The sequence below is a fragment of the Euprymna scolopes genome, chromosome 32, assembly GCF_053919585.1.
Source record: "Euprymna scolopes isolate OS-2025 chromosome 32, ASM5391958v1, whole genome shotgun sequence".
NCBI classification, from domain to species: domain Eukaryota; kingdom Metazoa; phylum Mollusca; class Cephalopoda; order Sepiida; family Sepiolidae; genus Euprymna; species Euprymna scolopes.
Genome location: NC_136513.1, coordinates 39,340,273 through 39,355,303, shown reverse-complemented (window position 1 = coordinate 39,355,303; position 15,031 = coordinate 39,340,273). Strand labels below are relative to the sequence as shown.

Here is a 15,031-nt window from a genome sequence, read left to right as displayed (position 1 = left end):
ACTCCAACATGTACTGTAAAATACTGCACGAGAGCATGATCCCCTCCCTCCAGAAACTGGTTCGCCTAGCAGTGTTCCAGCATGGTATAACTTAAAACACATATTCAAGAAAACCATCATTTTACTGAAGAGGCTGGGGATAGAGTTGATGGACTGGCCAAGAATATTTCCAGATTTGAACCCAATTGATAATTTCCGGTTATTGGATATATACGTATATTCACGTATGTATGTATTTATATGTATGTATTTATATATACGTATGCATTAATATATATGTTCTGTATATCTATGTATATGCCTGTATATATATATATATATATATATATATATATATATATATATATATATGTGTTTGTGTGTGTGTGTGTGTGTGTGTGTGTGCATATATGTATGTATTTCATGGTATGTCATTGCATCTCATATGTATTCCAATATATAAGTATATCGCTTCATGGGACAACACTGAAAAAATATTTTTTTTTATACAATAAAAAGTAGTCTGCCTGCAGCATATATAACAGAATTTATGTATTTTCCCCTTATCAGAGCTTCACATGTAGCTACTGGAATAATCTTACATTCTTTACTTACGATGTCGCGGAGCTGGCGAATATTTGTATGTATTCATATATATATATATATATATGCATATATGTATATATATGTATATATGTATATATACAATTTTTCCTGTTTAGTTTCGTATATGCAAACATGTGTAATAGATTATGATTATGGATGTTTTATATTTATCTATTTATGAATATTATTTGATAAATAATAAATCTAATCTATAATTTAATAAGCTATAATGTGTATGTATGTATGTATGCATGTATGTATGTATGTATGTTCGCTTTTCCTGTATGTCCACAAAAGGCGTTTTCCGCTTGGTTCTCGCCCGGCTCGCTCATTCCTAAAACATTTTATGTCACGTGTAAATCGTAATATTTACGAGTTAACAACGGGGGTCGCCTATTTAATTTGCTCGACTTTGAAAAGCTAAATATTCCACAATTTTGGATCGCCGCGTGTTATTTTTTTCGTATAAAAGCGAAACTAAGCTTAACAAATCGTCCCTGTGCGATCGCCGGGAACGTCCAAACGCAATCAGCATTGATCAATGCGGAGTCTCCTCTGATATCAGACAATTGCTATTCAATTTGGACAATCCCCTTTTTATGGGGAGCTGATTTCCCCCACGACATCTTCGGGAAACAAAAAGAAAACAAAAACTGACCCACATAAATAAAATCTGCCCCGCGGTTAAAGATGACCCCATTAAATCATTAAGTACGGGCACCTGCCACATCTTAATACTAAAATTAATTCAAGTTACGTTTTCTTAACTTCGCGCGGTTTTTTCACACTTTATTTTCCAACTTCCCCTTAAGGCTTCGGGTTCGATCCTTCCTACTTACCTGCCAAAACTTTTTTGCACCCCCCCCTCTCGACACAAACAGCCGGGCAACAATTTTTCCTTTTATCCATTTGTTTTGATTTACCCAAAACCACACATGCCTGTAAACATCCGGGCAACGCCGGGTAGCCCCATTACTAATAAAGAAATACTGCATTTTTTTTCAGAATATACCTAAATTAATAGAATTTTCAGTACTAATGGATTGGATTTAGTTACTTTGTTTCTAAATTCAAAATGGAGTAATGTAAACATAATATTTTCGAATTTTTAATCATGTCAAAACACACTTTGCTTGAGAACAGACAAAGTCAAGAAGTGTAAAAGTCAACGGAATTAAAGAAATACATTGTAAGATAGTTTACATCATGAACTTGGGAACATAGACTTTTGTTATTCATTCAGTATATTTCTGTTATTACATTGGTCTTCTTAATAAGGGTTGGTTTATATTATAAGAAAAAAGTATATTATCACAGAAATAAACACACATATACCCATATATATATATATATATATATATATATATATACAAATATATATATATATATGCATGTATATATGGATGCATATATATGTATATATATATGTATAAACAAATGTATATATATATGTATAGATATGCATATATATATATATCTATGTGTATATATGTATATATATATGTACACATATATATGTATATATATGTATATTTATGTATGTATATATGCATATAAATCTATGTATATACATATATGTATGCATATATATGTATGTATATATATGTATATATATATGTATATATGTATGTATATATGTATGTAATATGTATATATATACTTAGGGATATATATGCATATATATGTATATATATATATGTATATATATACGTATGTGTATATATGTATTATATAAATGTATATATATATGTATATATATATATGTATATATACGTATGTATATATATATGTATTATATAAATGTATGTATATATATATCTATATATATATGTATATATAGATATATATATGTATATATATGTACGTATATATATGTATGTTTAAATATGTATATATATATATATGTATACGTATGTCTATCTATGTATATATATATCTATACATATATATATATTTATGTTATATATATATACATATGTGTATATATTTGTATGTATATATATGTATATATACATGCATGTAAATATATGTATATATATGTGTGTATATATGTATATATATGTATATACATGTATTTATATACATGTATGTACGTATGTATTCATATATATGTATGTATATGTATATGTATATGCATGTGTATATATGTATATGTATATATATGTATGCATATATATGTATTTATATATATATATGTGTGTGTTACTTGACGTAAGTATCTAAAAATAATATTCAATGTAAAAAGATTATTATAAAATCTATTAATTTATTAAATATTTTTGATATTTTATTATTTAAGTTTGGAGAAGAATTTGTTACGATGCGTGTAACAGAGGTATTACTATTATTATAATTTGTATATTAATTTATAATTAGTATTAAAATTATCAATATTAATTGTGTATTAATTTATTAATATTATTTTTTTATTATTAGTGTATATTAAATTCACTCATGTACGACATATTTTTATGGAAATAGTTTCACGTAAGACATGAAGGCACTTGGCGCAACAAGCTTAAATAACATTTTAATATAAAAAAAAAAAACAAGTAGGATGAGTGTAATATGGATAAAATTTCGACACTTCGATTATAAAATGTAAGTATGTAAGAATAAAAGAAGGGAAGAATAATAAAGATGCTTACAGAAAATCTAAAATCCATTTTGTACTTTTAAGAATTATTAGAAAGTCTATTAGTTAATTAAACTATTATTATTATTATTATTATTATTATTATTATTTTTGTTATTATTATTATTATAATTATTATTATTATTATAATTATTGTTATTATTATTATTATTATAATTATTATTATTATTATTATTATTGTTATTATTATTATTATTTTATTATTATTATTATTATTATTGTTATTATTATTATTATTGTTATTATTATTATTATTGTTATTATTATTATTATTATTGTTATTATTATTATTATTATTATTTTTATTATTATTTTATTATCATTATTTTTATTATTATTATTATTATTTTTATTATTATTATTATTATTATTGCTATTGTTATTGTCTTCTACTTATTATTATTATTTTTATTTTTGTTATTATCATTATCATTATTAATATCATTATTATCATTATCATTATTATTGTTATTATTATTTAAAAAAACAAATTTACTTTATTGGTTATTACTATTACCACTAATATTATTATTACTACTAGTAGTAGTGGTGGTGGTGGTTTTAATGGTGGTATGATTTTATTATTTTTTTATTATTACTATAGCTGTAATGGTAGGTGTTGTTTTTGCTCTCATTGCTATTGTTGTTTGTGCTGTTAATATTATTGCTGCCAATATTAGTGTTGCCATTATCATTGTAGATTTTATTTCTATTGTTGTTGGTGGTGGTAATGGGAATAGTGGTGGTGATGGAGAAAAAAGGTCAGGAGGGGATCTTTGACCTTGGTGGAGCACCCTCCTAGGGATAATGTCTCGATAAAACTATCGGTGGTAGTGTAACCTTAAATTCAGTAACCCCATTTATGGGAGAATGTCAAATCAAAATATTGAAAATAACGACGTGAATGAGGCTAGAACATCTTGTCAGATAGGTGTCCCACTGGTCTGCAGGGTGGGTCCTGTCGTCATCATACAACTGTTCGAAATTCTGAGGATGTGGCTGGATATAGGGGGAGTAAGAATTGCCAGAGATGGTCCCAAGACACGAAGGGATTTGGAACAGGAAATGTAAAAAAACATGGCGGATGAGGAAAGAAGAGTACTGTGGGAATGCTTTGTAAGAAGTGGAAGAACCAAATCTGGTGGATATATCCGAAAAATGAAGGAAGAATGGGAATCGAGAGGAGGAGGACCTAGAAGTGTCGCAAGTTTGGTATCCCAGTTAAAACAAATTAAAATTAACAACCTACTTTCAGTGGTTGCAAGAGAAGAGATTGAATGGATGGTTAGGAATGAAATGAGGAATAAGGAAAGTAAAATTGATGAAACTAGCTCTGATGAACGAATTGAGATATTGGAAGTGAAGAAGGGAAATGTAAACGATGATGAGAGGCAGGCAACTGAGGAGGTATGGAATCCTATGGTGAGGGGAAGTAATGAGAAAGAGTTTGAAGGATCTAAGGCAGATGAGATCATTGACTCTCAGACAATGGAGTCAGTTAAAGGAGCAGATGTATGGAGAAGTGGTGATGAAGTTTGAATTTTGACTTCTGTAGAAAAAGAAGTACTTCAGAAGTTAAGAGAAGTTCTTCTTAGAGACGATACCATAGAGATTCCAAGTATGAAGTGTAGTGATAAGCGGAAGGTGAAAAACGAGGTAAAATAATTCAAGGAGTAATTCACAACATCATAAGAAAGAACATATCGATTACGGAACTTAACGTTATTGCGAATCGTCTTGGCTTATTACAGAAGAACAAGGGAAAAATGAAGGATAGAAGGTCACACTGGCAGAAGCGGCTTGAAGAAAGTATTAAACGGTGGCGGAAAGATATTGGTAGAATCGAAGAAATAAGAAAAGGAGTTAAACTAGGACAGAAAGCAAAGAACGAGCTTGAAATATAGATTGCTGGAAAAGGGAACGATGAACGTTCTAACAATATTGAAAGAGAAGGTCCACACTGGTGGTATAAAAATTAGGAACTTTGTTGGAAAAAGTGTTGCATTTCGGTGGAACCTTTTCCGGAACAATGAGTCTCAGCTGTATAAAGAATTAAATGGTAGTAAACAGGCAGGAAATAACAACACTCCAAATGCAAAAGACGCAAGGAAGTTCTGGATTGAGATTTAGTCCGTCGAAGGGCGATATAATGAGAAGGATAGCTGGTTGGGAGAGGTCAGAGAAAGGCTCTATCCTGCAACCTCTCTCCCACAGAAGAGACGTTGCGAGCATATCCTTGTTTTATCGTTATTTCCATGGCAGGTACTCGTCTGAACTCCAATCTCTGGTCCCCCCTCGCCAATCTTTCACAAAAAACACCCGTCTAGCTGAATCCACTGTGATAAATTTCCCCCACTCTTTATCTGTGCCTGAATCAAAACGTGGATTCCATGAACAAAGCTTCTTTCTTATAACTGCACGCCTGTGGAACTCTGTTCCGTCTGCCTGCTTCCCACCTGACTACAACTTGGATGTCTTCAAGTCCAACGTTAACAAATTCCTAATAAACCGCCCTCTTAAGTAAACACTTTCAAATCTCCACACTAACGTATTGTACTTGCAATAACCCTTATCCCTGAGTGGCTATCAGAAATGCAGAAGATGAAGAACGTTGAGATAACCATCGATGACGTTAAAGATGGCATACGAAGGATGACAAACTGGAAGGCACCTGGTCCAGATAGAGTGATGGGCTTCTGGTTTAAACAGTTTCCATGCCTTTATCCTCCTATAGCTGCTTCTCTGCAAAGGGGTGTAGAGTCGGGAGATGTCCCTGATTGGCTTGTGAAGGGAAGAATAACACTGATTAGGAAATATCCTGCAAAAGGAACAGATGCCAATAATTATAGACCGATTACTTGTCTGCCATTGATGTGGAAACTGTTGACTGGAATATTTGCAGAGAAAATTTATGAACATCTAGAGAGTAATGGTGTTTTTCCTGACGAATAAAAAGGGTGCCGGAAAGGCTTGAGAGGTATTAAAGAGCAACTAATAATTGATAAAGCAATAATGCAGGATGCGAAAAAGAAGAAGAAGAAGAAGAAGAAGAAGAAGAAGAAGAAGAAGAAGAGGAATCTGAACGTAGCATGGATCGATTACATAAAGGCTTATGACATGGTTCCTCATTCATGGATACGTGAAACACTATTGATGATGAAGGTTGCTGAGAATATAGTAGGGCTTTTGGAGACAAGTATGGCTCAATGGAAAACGGTGCTTACAGCAAACAGAGAGGGGATGGGGCAGGTTGGCATTAAACGTTCAAGGAGAGTCGTTATCGCCACTTCTTTTTGTAATGATAATGATGCCACTGAGCATCCTCTTGAAGAGAGAAAAACTGGGGTATAACTTTGGATCTGGTGACAGCGCCTCAACTATCTAATGTTTATGGATGCTTTAAAAATATTCGGTAGAAATGAAAAGGAAATGGAAAGACTGGTAGAACTTGTGGGGACATACTCAGAAGATATTGGGATGGAGTTTGGGATTAGTAAATGTGCGGTGCTGGTGGTGAAAAGAGGAGTAAATGTTCATTCGAATGGAATAGTGCTGCCAAATGGAGAAATCATGAAAGAAATAGAAGATACAGGATATAGATATTTGGGAGTGCTGGAGAGTGTAGGCATCATGAACAGAGAAATGAAAGAAAAAGTCAGGAAGGAGTATCTTAGAAGAGTGAAACTAATTGCAAAGTCGAAACTCCATGGAGGAAATCTAATGAAAGCAGTAAATGGATGGGCAGTTAGTCTTTTGAGATACAGTGCGGGAATTTTAAGGATTTGCATACCATGGATATCAATACAAGAAAGTTTTTAGCAATGTTTGGTAAATTTCACATTCGAAGTAGCGTAGCAAGGCTGTATCAAAAGAGGAAAGATGGTGGGAGAGGATTGAAAAGTGTAAAAGATTGTGTTAGAACGGATATGTCGTTGAAGAAGCAGGTGGCTAGAAGTGGGGAGTGGATGCTTAAGGTTGTGGCCAATGAAGTGGAGGTATGTGAGACCAAGGCTGATTATATGAAACGCATGGATAGAGAAAGGGCAGAGGAACTGGCTAGGAAGAAAGTGCATGGATGGTTCTTCCAGGATATAGCAGAAGTGGCTGATGAAAGATCATGGCAATGGCTTAGAGATGGGTATCTGGCTAAGAGTACTGAAGCTTTTTTTTTGTACAGCACAAGAGCAGGCATTAGGAACACGATTGTTCAAAAAAGTGGTTCTAGGAGAGGAAATTGCTGCAGAATGCCGGATTTTTGGTAAGACCTCAGAGTCAATTGCGCACCTTGCAGCCGGGTGTAGTGGACTGGCCCAGAGATACTACCGTAAAAGACACGATCGCATGGGACTCCGGATATATTGAGAGGTGTGTAAGACGGTTGGGGTGAAGTGTGCTGGAAAATGGTTTGAGGAGGTTCCTGATGAAGTGAAAACAAGTGAGGATTGCAAGGTAGAGCTACGGTGGCACAAAAGTGTCATAACGACCAAGCAATTTGAACATAATCGTCCGGATTTGGTCAATATTGGCAAGGCCTCAAAAAACTGTACCCTGGGAGACTTCTCTGTACCCTGGGAGAGGAATGTGAGAGAGAAGAAGAATGAGAAATGGAGCAATTATGCTCCATTGGCCTTGGAATAAGGCATACACACGGGGTTAAAACAAATAATGCCGGTCGTAGTTGGTACACTAGGAGTAGTATCAAGTCGTCTGGAAGGACAACTGAAAAAAACTACAAATCCTCGATGTTTTAGGCGGTCTCCAAACCTCTGAATCCCATCCTATATATTGTATTGTCTTGTGTTATTCCCCACATTTCCTTAATATTTCAGCCGTTTTCATTATCGTTAAGCGTTCTATTTTTGCAGTTATTCCTCTGATTCCAATTTCTGCCATTCTTTTTTCGAAGTTTTTCGGAATTGTTCCTAGTGTTCCTACTAATCGGTACTATTTTGATTTTCTTCAGCATCCAAATCCCTTTTAACTCTCTGGCTAGCTGCGTGTATTGGCTTCGTTTCTGGTTTGCTGTCATACTCACCCTATGGTCAGCTGGGACACCAAAGTCCATGATTTGACAGGATTTTTCTTTCTTGTTAATTATTAGGAAATCTGATCTTTTTGTTTGGATGGGTTTAGGGTTAGGGTTAGAGTTAGGGTTAGGGTTTTGTGGTACTCGTTTTCGAGTGCTGTTGCGGGTTTACGCTTGTGCCATTTGTCTGTACGCTCAAAATGCAGTCGTTTATTATTATTATTATTATTATTATTGTCGTTGTTGTTATTATTGTTATTATTATTGTTATTGTTATTATTATTGTTATTATTATTGTTATTATTATTATTATTATTGTCGTTGTTGTTGTTGTTATTATTGTTATTATTATTGTTATTGTTATTATTATTGTTGTTATTATTATTATTATTATTATTATTATTATTATTAATCTTATTATTGTTATTATTTGCTAAGATGCAGCTTTCACACAAGTCAACAAACGATCTGATTGGAAACCTGTGGTGGTCTCTGGAAGCTGAGTGACAACAAGTCTCCCCAGACGTCAAGCTCTCTCCACCTCCTTCGATAGAATTTGCAAATACATTTGCATCATCGCAACAGCCACTTACCATTGATTTCTCGCTGGCAGTGGCCATTGGTCTATACTCGAATTTGAGTGGCACTAAGCCGCCCCAAATAATAATAATTATTATTATCATTGTAAGTTTATTAAAATATTTGATTGATATTTTCTTATTTAAATTAGAAGATGAATTTATTTGCGATGTGCATAACAGATGTATTTAGAATTTAAAAGTTCCCTATGACTCATTAAAAAATATATCTTTGTTTATGAATCATGGCGAACTTAAAATGTTTAAAGCCATTTAAAATGTTTTTTTTTATGCGTCACTGTTTTGTATTAAATTAGTGACACTTCAGCAACAAACGATAAAAACGTAGTTGTAATATAACAACAAATTTATTAATTTTACTAGATGACACACCCGACGTTGGACAGATCTAAAATACGTGTAACCATATTTTTGTTTTTGCAAACCGCTACTTAGTTATGAATTCAATTCATCTTGTTTATAAAAATCCTGTTTAACAAACGTAGAAAGATGTGACGTCATATCACAGGATATTCTGCCAAACGCAAAGAATCTAAAAAAGTTATCGATTAGTTTAAGAATAAAACGAAAACAAGTAAAAATATATTACAATAAAACGATTCTGATATATCGTTGTTTTGCAATTAACACGAAACAATTACACTCAAATACAAATTTATGAATAATTTATGCATTATGAAGGATTAAGTACAACAATACTACACGTATTTTATACCTTTTCTCGGGAAGTACCGGACGTATCTAATTGAAATTCTGTATGCACCTTTGTTATGATAAGGTAGAGCGAGCTAAGTATTATGGTATCCGGTCGATGCACACAATAATCGATAAATAAGGATTATTGATAAACCCGTAGTTGTAATATAACAATAAAATTTTAGTTTTACTAGATGACATCCCCGGAGTTGGACGGGTGTAATATACGTTGATCGATTTTTTTCTGCAATGTACTACTTATTTATGAATTCAATTCATCTTGGTTATAAAAAAAACCTTCTTTAAAAAAAACGTAGACAAATGTGACGTCATATGACAGGATATTCTATTCTGTCAAACGTACCGAATCTAAAAAGGTATCGATTAATTTAAGAATTAAACTAAAGCAAACCAAAATATCTTACAATAAAACTGATATATCGTTGTTTTACAATTAACAGAAACAAATCGACCCAAATACCAAATTTATATATATATATATATATATATATATATATATATATATATATAATTTTGGGTATATATATGTGTATCACAACTGCAATAAGTAGAAAACCATGTAAAGATTACTATCTAAATACATTACCGTATAAATAAACAAAAGCAGTATAATGGATTATTCCGAATTCTATAAGAAGTTTTACCGAAAATTACTGGATCAATCCCGCTGAGATTTTGTATGATCCTTTATTATAGCAATGTACAGCGAACTAACTACTATTGCATCTGTTTGGGGAACAGTTAGGGATTATTAAGGATTAATCACCACGATACCACATGTACTCTATAAATCTTCTCGGAAAATACTGGGTTGATCTGATTGAAATTCTCTATGCGCCTTTTTAATGATGAGGTAGTGCGAACCAAGTATTATGGTAGTCGGTCGATGCACAGTTAGAGATTAAATAGCGATTTGTATTTAATGAAAAAATGAGCCCATATTTTACGATATTCAACTATTAAATAAAGTTTTGCCCCTTTTTAAAATGTTGAAAAAATTTCCTATATTCTATCTATCTATCTATCTATCTATATGAGAGGCGTGATTTGGTCGACCTGACAGAAGGAGGTTTATGGAGACGAGACTTTCATTGCTCGTCATCTTGTCCTCATTTTCAAATACCGCTTGAAAATGCGTATTAGGCTAAGAAATTTTCTTCTGTAACTTTCACCGAAAGGTGGGCGAAAGTTTCGTGCTCGTGCAGAGTGAACGGAGCTAGTCTCGAGTTCTTTTTTGGAAGTGACTTTTGGGGCTCCTGAACGATCATTTGACGCTATATCTAGAGTAGGTTATTTTAAGCATTTTTCCTAAATTTAATTTAGCTAGAGTATGCATGTAGTCAGGAATCCCACTCCTTTTTAGTTTGTTCCTATCGCTCCTCTTTTCCCCCTTATCTATTTCTCCATTTTTAACCCCAATTAGTTGACAGGTCGGCTGTTTTGTCGGTGATGTAGGCCCATTTCTGTGGTGTTTAAATAAAGTTAGTTTTCGTGGGGATCTACACTTTTTCGGCTGACAAAACTACTTATCTGCCACAATTATTAGTGCTTTTTTTTACTAACAAACAATTAGTCACGTTGTATATATTCATTCGTTTTGTAAATAAGATTTACTACGTCATAAAATCTTCACATCATGTATTTATAATATTTCGAGTTTTAGTTGGGATTTTCTTGGAGTGAGTTTGGTATTTTGGTGAAAGAGTCCAGGTAAGTTAATAATATGTTGGTTAAGACCATATTATCTCCCCTTTTGGCATTGTGCCACATTTTAGATTCATTTATAAATAAATATTTACCCTCATTATTAATCAAAAGCATTAAAAAAAAACATTTATCTATTAATAATATTTGTTTTGTAGATTTTCATCGGATACACGAGCAGCTAAATAACTTCTACAAACGCAAAATGTTTTCTGATCTCCTGAACCAAACAATGTGCCTGACAGGATGTATCCATTTTTTCCTCAGTGCGTTTAATCTTGTCAATTTCATTTCTCTATGTCTACATGAGGTCGTTATATCTGGTACATATGAAGCACTATCATTGCACATCTTATGGGTACGTAAACTCTCTCTCTCTCTCTCTCTCTCTCTCTCTCTCTCTCTATATATATATATATATATATATATATATATATATATATATATATAAAGCTGAATGTGTGTGTGTGTCTGGTCAGGAATAGGCTCTACATGGTTGACTCTTTTAAAAAACTGATTACATAAAATGATAGAAGATATATTCAGACACAGGAAGAGGTATGTTTGATCTGGCAGAACGGTGGCCCATTAAAATTGTGGGGTCTGCGTTCCCGCCTGGTCCACAAAGTATGGAAATAAAAAAAAAAAAAATTAAAAAAAAAAAACGTTTACAAGTGTTTTGATATAGATGTAGATAAGAATACTTTGATAAGTATGTTTTAACTTAAATAGGGATGATACAAAAAATTGTGGGGTCAGCGTTAGCGCCTGGCCTCCATAGAATAGAAATCGGCACAAACTTTAATAAAGACTTTTCATATCTATCTGCGTAAGTATCCTTTGATAATTACGTTTCAGCTCGAAGAAATATGGTATAATAAAGTTATGGGGTGTTCGTTCGCGCCTGACCCCCGTAGAATGGAAATCTGTCATAAAGTATAACACATTTTTTTAATATAGATCCACAGAATATTGTGATAAGTGTTTCAATGTGAACAGGTATGGTATAATAAATTATGGGGTTTATCTATTTTATTTTTACTTTCACCATATTTTGCTTTGGTTTTGATACCTCCAAATTAAACCCAAATTTACAACCCTTCCTCCTCATAACCTATCATACTTTCATAAATCAGAGTCCATTTTCTGTAGGCTGTTTTCGAATCTAATAACCGGAAATAATCTATGTACCGAAACATGCAATTTTAGGCGCTTTTGACCGCTTTTGACACCCTGAGGAAGCAACCAGAATTTTCCCAGAATCAAATATAATGTTTTAAGATTTATATCCACATGGTCTTGCCTTTGAGTAATTTTCAGCAAAATATATTGGTGGTAAAATATTTTATGTCCACAAAAAGTGCCATTTTTGGTCATTTTGACCCCTTCTGCCCCCCTTGTGCCGCAACCAAAATGTTTATCAAAAGTCCGAGAATGTTACATTTTCTGCATTGCCTAGTTGTAACTTCATGCAAAATTTCAGAAAAAGGTAGCAAGAAGTTATAGAGAATTTTGGAAGGAACGAATGAATAGACAAGAAGAGAAGGGTGAATTCTAAGGTCCAAATCCGACTACGTCGGTGGACCAATGAGCAAATTCTCACAATTAGAGGTCCAAAAGCTGCTGAAACAGCCTACAATATCAATCCAGTGTTTTGCTCGGCAACCACTATTGAATCCACAATGCAATGGTGGCTTAAGAAATTTAGTGGCAGCAACGAGTATCTTGAAGATGATGAACGTAGTGGTCGGCCATCGGATGTTGACAACGATCAATTAAGAGCTTCAGTCGAATCCAATTCACGCACAATTTCCTTCTCAATTAGCCGTAATATATACGACGATTCCAAAGCACTTAAGAGAGATTAGAAAGAAAAAAAAACCCTTGATAAATGGATGCCTCAAGAATGGAACGACAACAACAACAACAATAAAGCTGCTATGTTCTTTTACGCAACAAAACCGACTCGTTTCTCGACCGGATTGTAACTTGCGATGAAAAGTGGGTTCTTTACGAAAACTGTGTATTCTCCTCCCTCCCGTACTCTTATACTTTATACCATATTTTATTTTACCTTTGCTGTATCCTATTTTTATCTTACTTTACTTTATTTTATTTTTATATTATACTAGCGGGGCGGGGATACCAGGCGTTGCCCGGGTGTTTGGAGAGTGAGATCAATATATATCTGTATATTCGCCTCCCTCATATACCCTTATACCATGTTTTATTTACTTCATCCTATTTTTATTTTACTTTACTTTATTTGATCTTATTTCTAGTTTATATACCATTATCTATCTTATTTTAATATTATATGCCATTATATATCTTATTTTTATATTATATACCACGATCTATCTTATATTTATATTATATATCACCATCTATCTTATTTTTATATTATATACAACCACCTATCTTATTTTTATATTATATACCACTATCTTATTTTCATATTATATACCACCACCTATCTTATTTTTATATTATATACCACCACCTATCTTATTTTTATATTATATACCACCATCTATCTTATATTTATATTATATACCACCATCTATCTTATTTTTATATTATATATCACCACCTATCTTATTTTTATATTATATACCACCATCTATCTTATTTTTATATTATATACCGCCATCTATCTTATTTTTATATTATATACCACCACCTATCTTATTTTTATATTATATACCACCATCTATCTTATTTTTATATTATATACAACCATCTATCTTATTTTTATATTATATACCATTACCTATCTTATTTTCATATTATATAGCACCATCTATCTTATTTTTATATTATATACAACCATCTATCTTATTTTTATATTATATACCACCATCTATCTTATTTTTATATTATATACAACCATCTATCTTATTTTCATATTATATACCACCATCTATCTTATTTTTATATTATATACCACCATCTATCTTATTTTTATATTATATACAACCATCTATCTTATTTTTATATCATATACCACCATCTATCTTATTTTTATATTATATAGCACCATCTATCTTATTTTTATATTATATACCACCATCTATCTTATTTTTATATTATATACCACCATCTATCTTATTTTTATATCATATACAACCATCTATCTTATATTTATATTATATACCACCATCTATCTTATTTTTATATTATATACAACAATCTATCTTATTTTTATATTATATACCACCATCTATTCATTCATTTACCTTTAATTATTTACACACCTATCTCCACAGGTATTCAACTATCCTCCCTTACTTACTAATCAATAATATACTTGTTTACATATATAGATGTGTATATGTATGTATGTATGTACATTTGTGTGCATGTATGTATTTGTGCATGTGTGTAGGGATTACTATTATTAATGCGCTTACTTATTTATCTTTTACTAACATCTGACTACTTATTTGGTTCCCACATTTATGCGTATGCGTCTGTATTTATATGTATTTATGTATATATATATATATGTATGTATTTGTGTGTATGTGTATAAATATGTATATGTGTATATGTATGTATATATATGCATGTATATGTATGGGTGTGTGTGTATGTCTATGTATATGTATATAAGTGTGTCGTCGTGTAAGTATGTGTATATAGGTGTATGCATATATGTGTGTGTATGTTTATGCATGTGTATGTTTATATTTAGTATTAAATTTCTAAAACCTGAAACTAAAGTAATAAACCACAGATTAC

General features: G+C 32.0%; 1 protein-coding gene across 5 annotated transcripts in view; it reads left to right on the top strand.

Moving 5' to 3' along the window:
- LOC145256291 (uncharacterized) overlaps positions 1-15,031 on the top strand; it is a 47,633-nt gene that overhangs the window by 12,348 nt on the left and 20,254 nt on the right. For 3 of the 5 annotated variants that reach the window (XM_080115006.1, XM_080115002.1, XM_080115003.1), the window contains exons 2-3: positions 8,706-8,951; positions 11,446-11,645. In XM_080115006.1, the coding sequence (XP_079971132.1) occupies positions 11,493-11,645 (153 nt within the window). In that variant the 5' untranslated portion in view covers positions 8,706-8,951; positions 11,446-11,492. The remainder of the gene's footprint in view (positions 1-8,705; positions 8,952-11,445; positions 11,646-15,031) is intronic. The other 2 variants (XM_080115004.1, XM_080115005.1) reach the window with 2 other exon arrangements.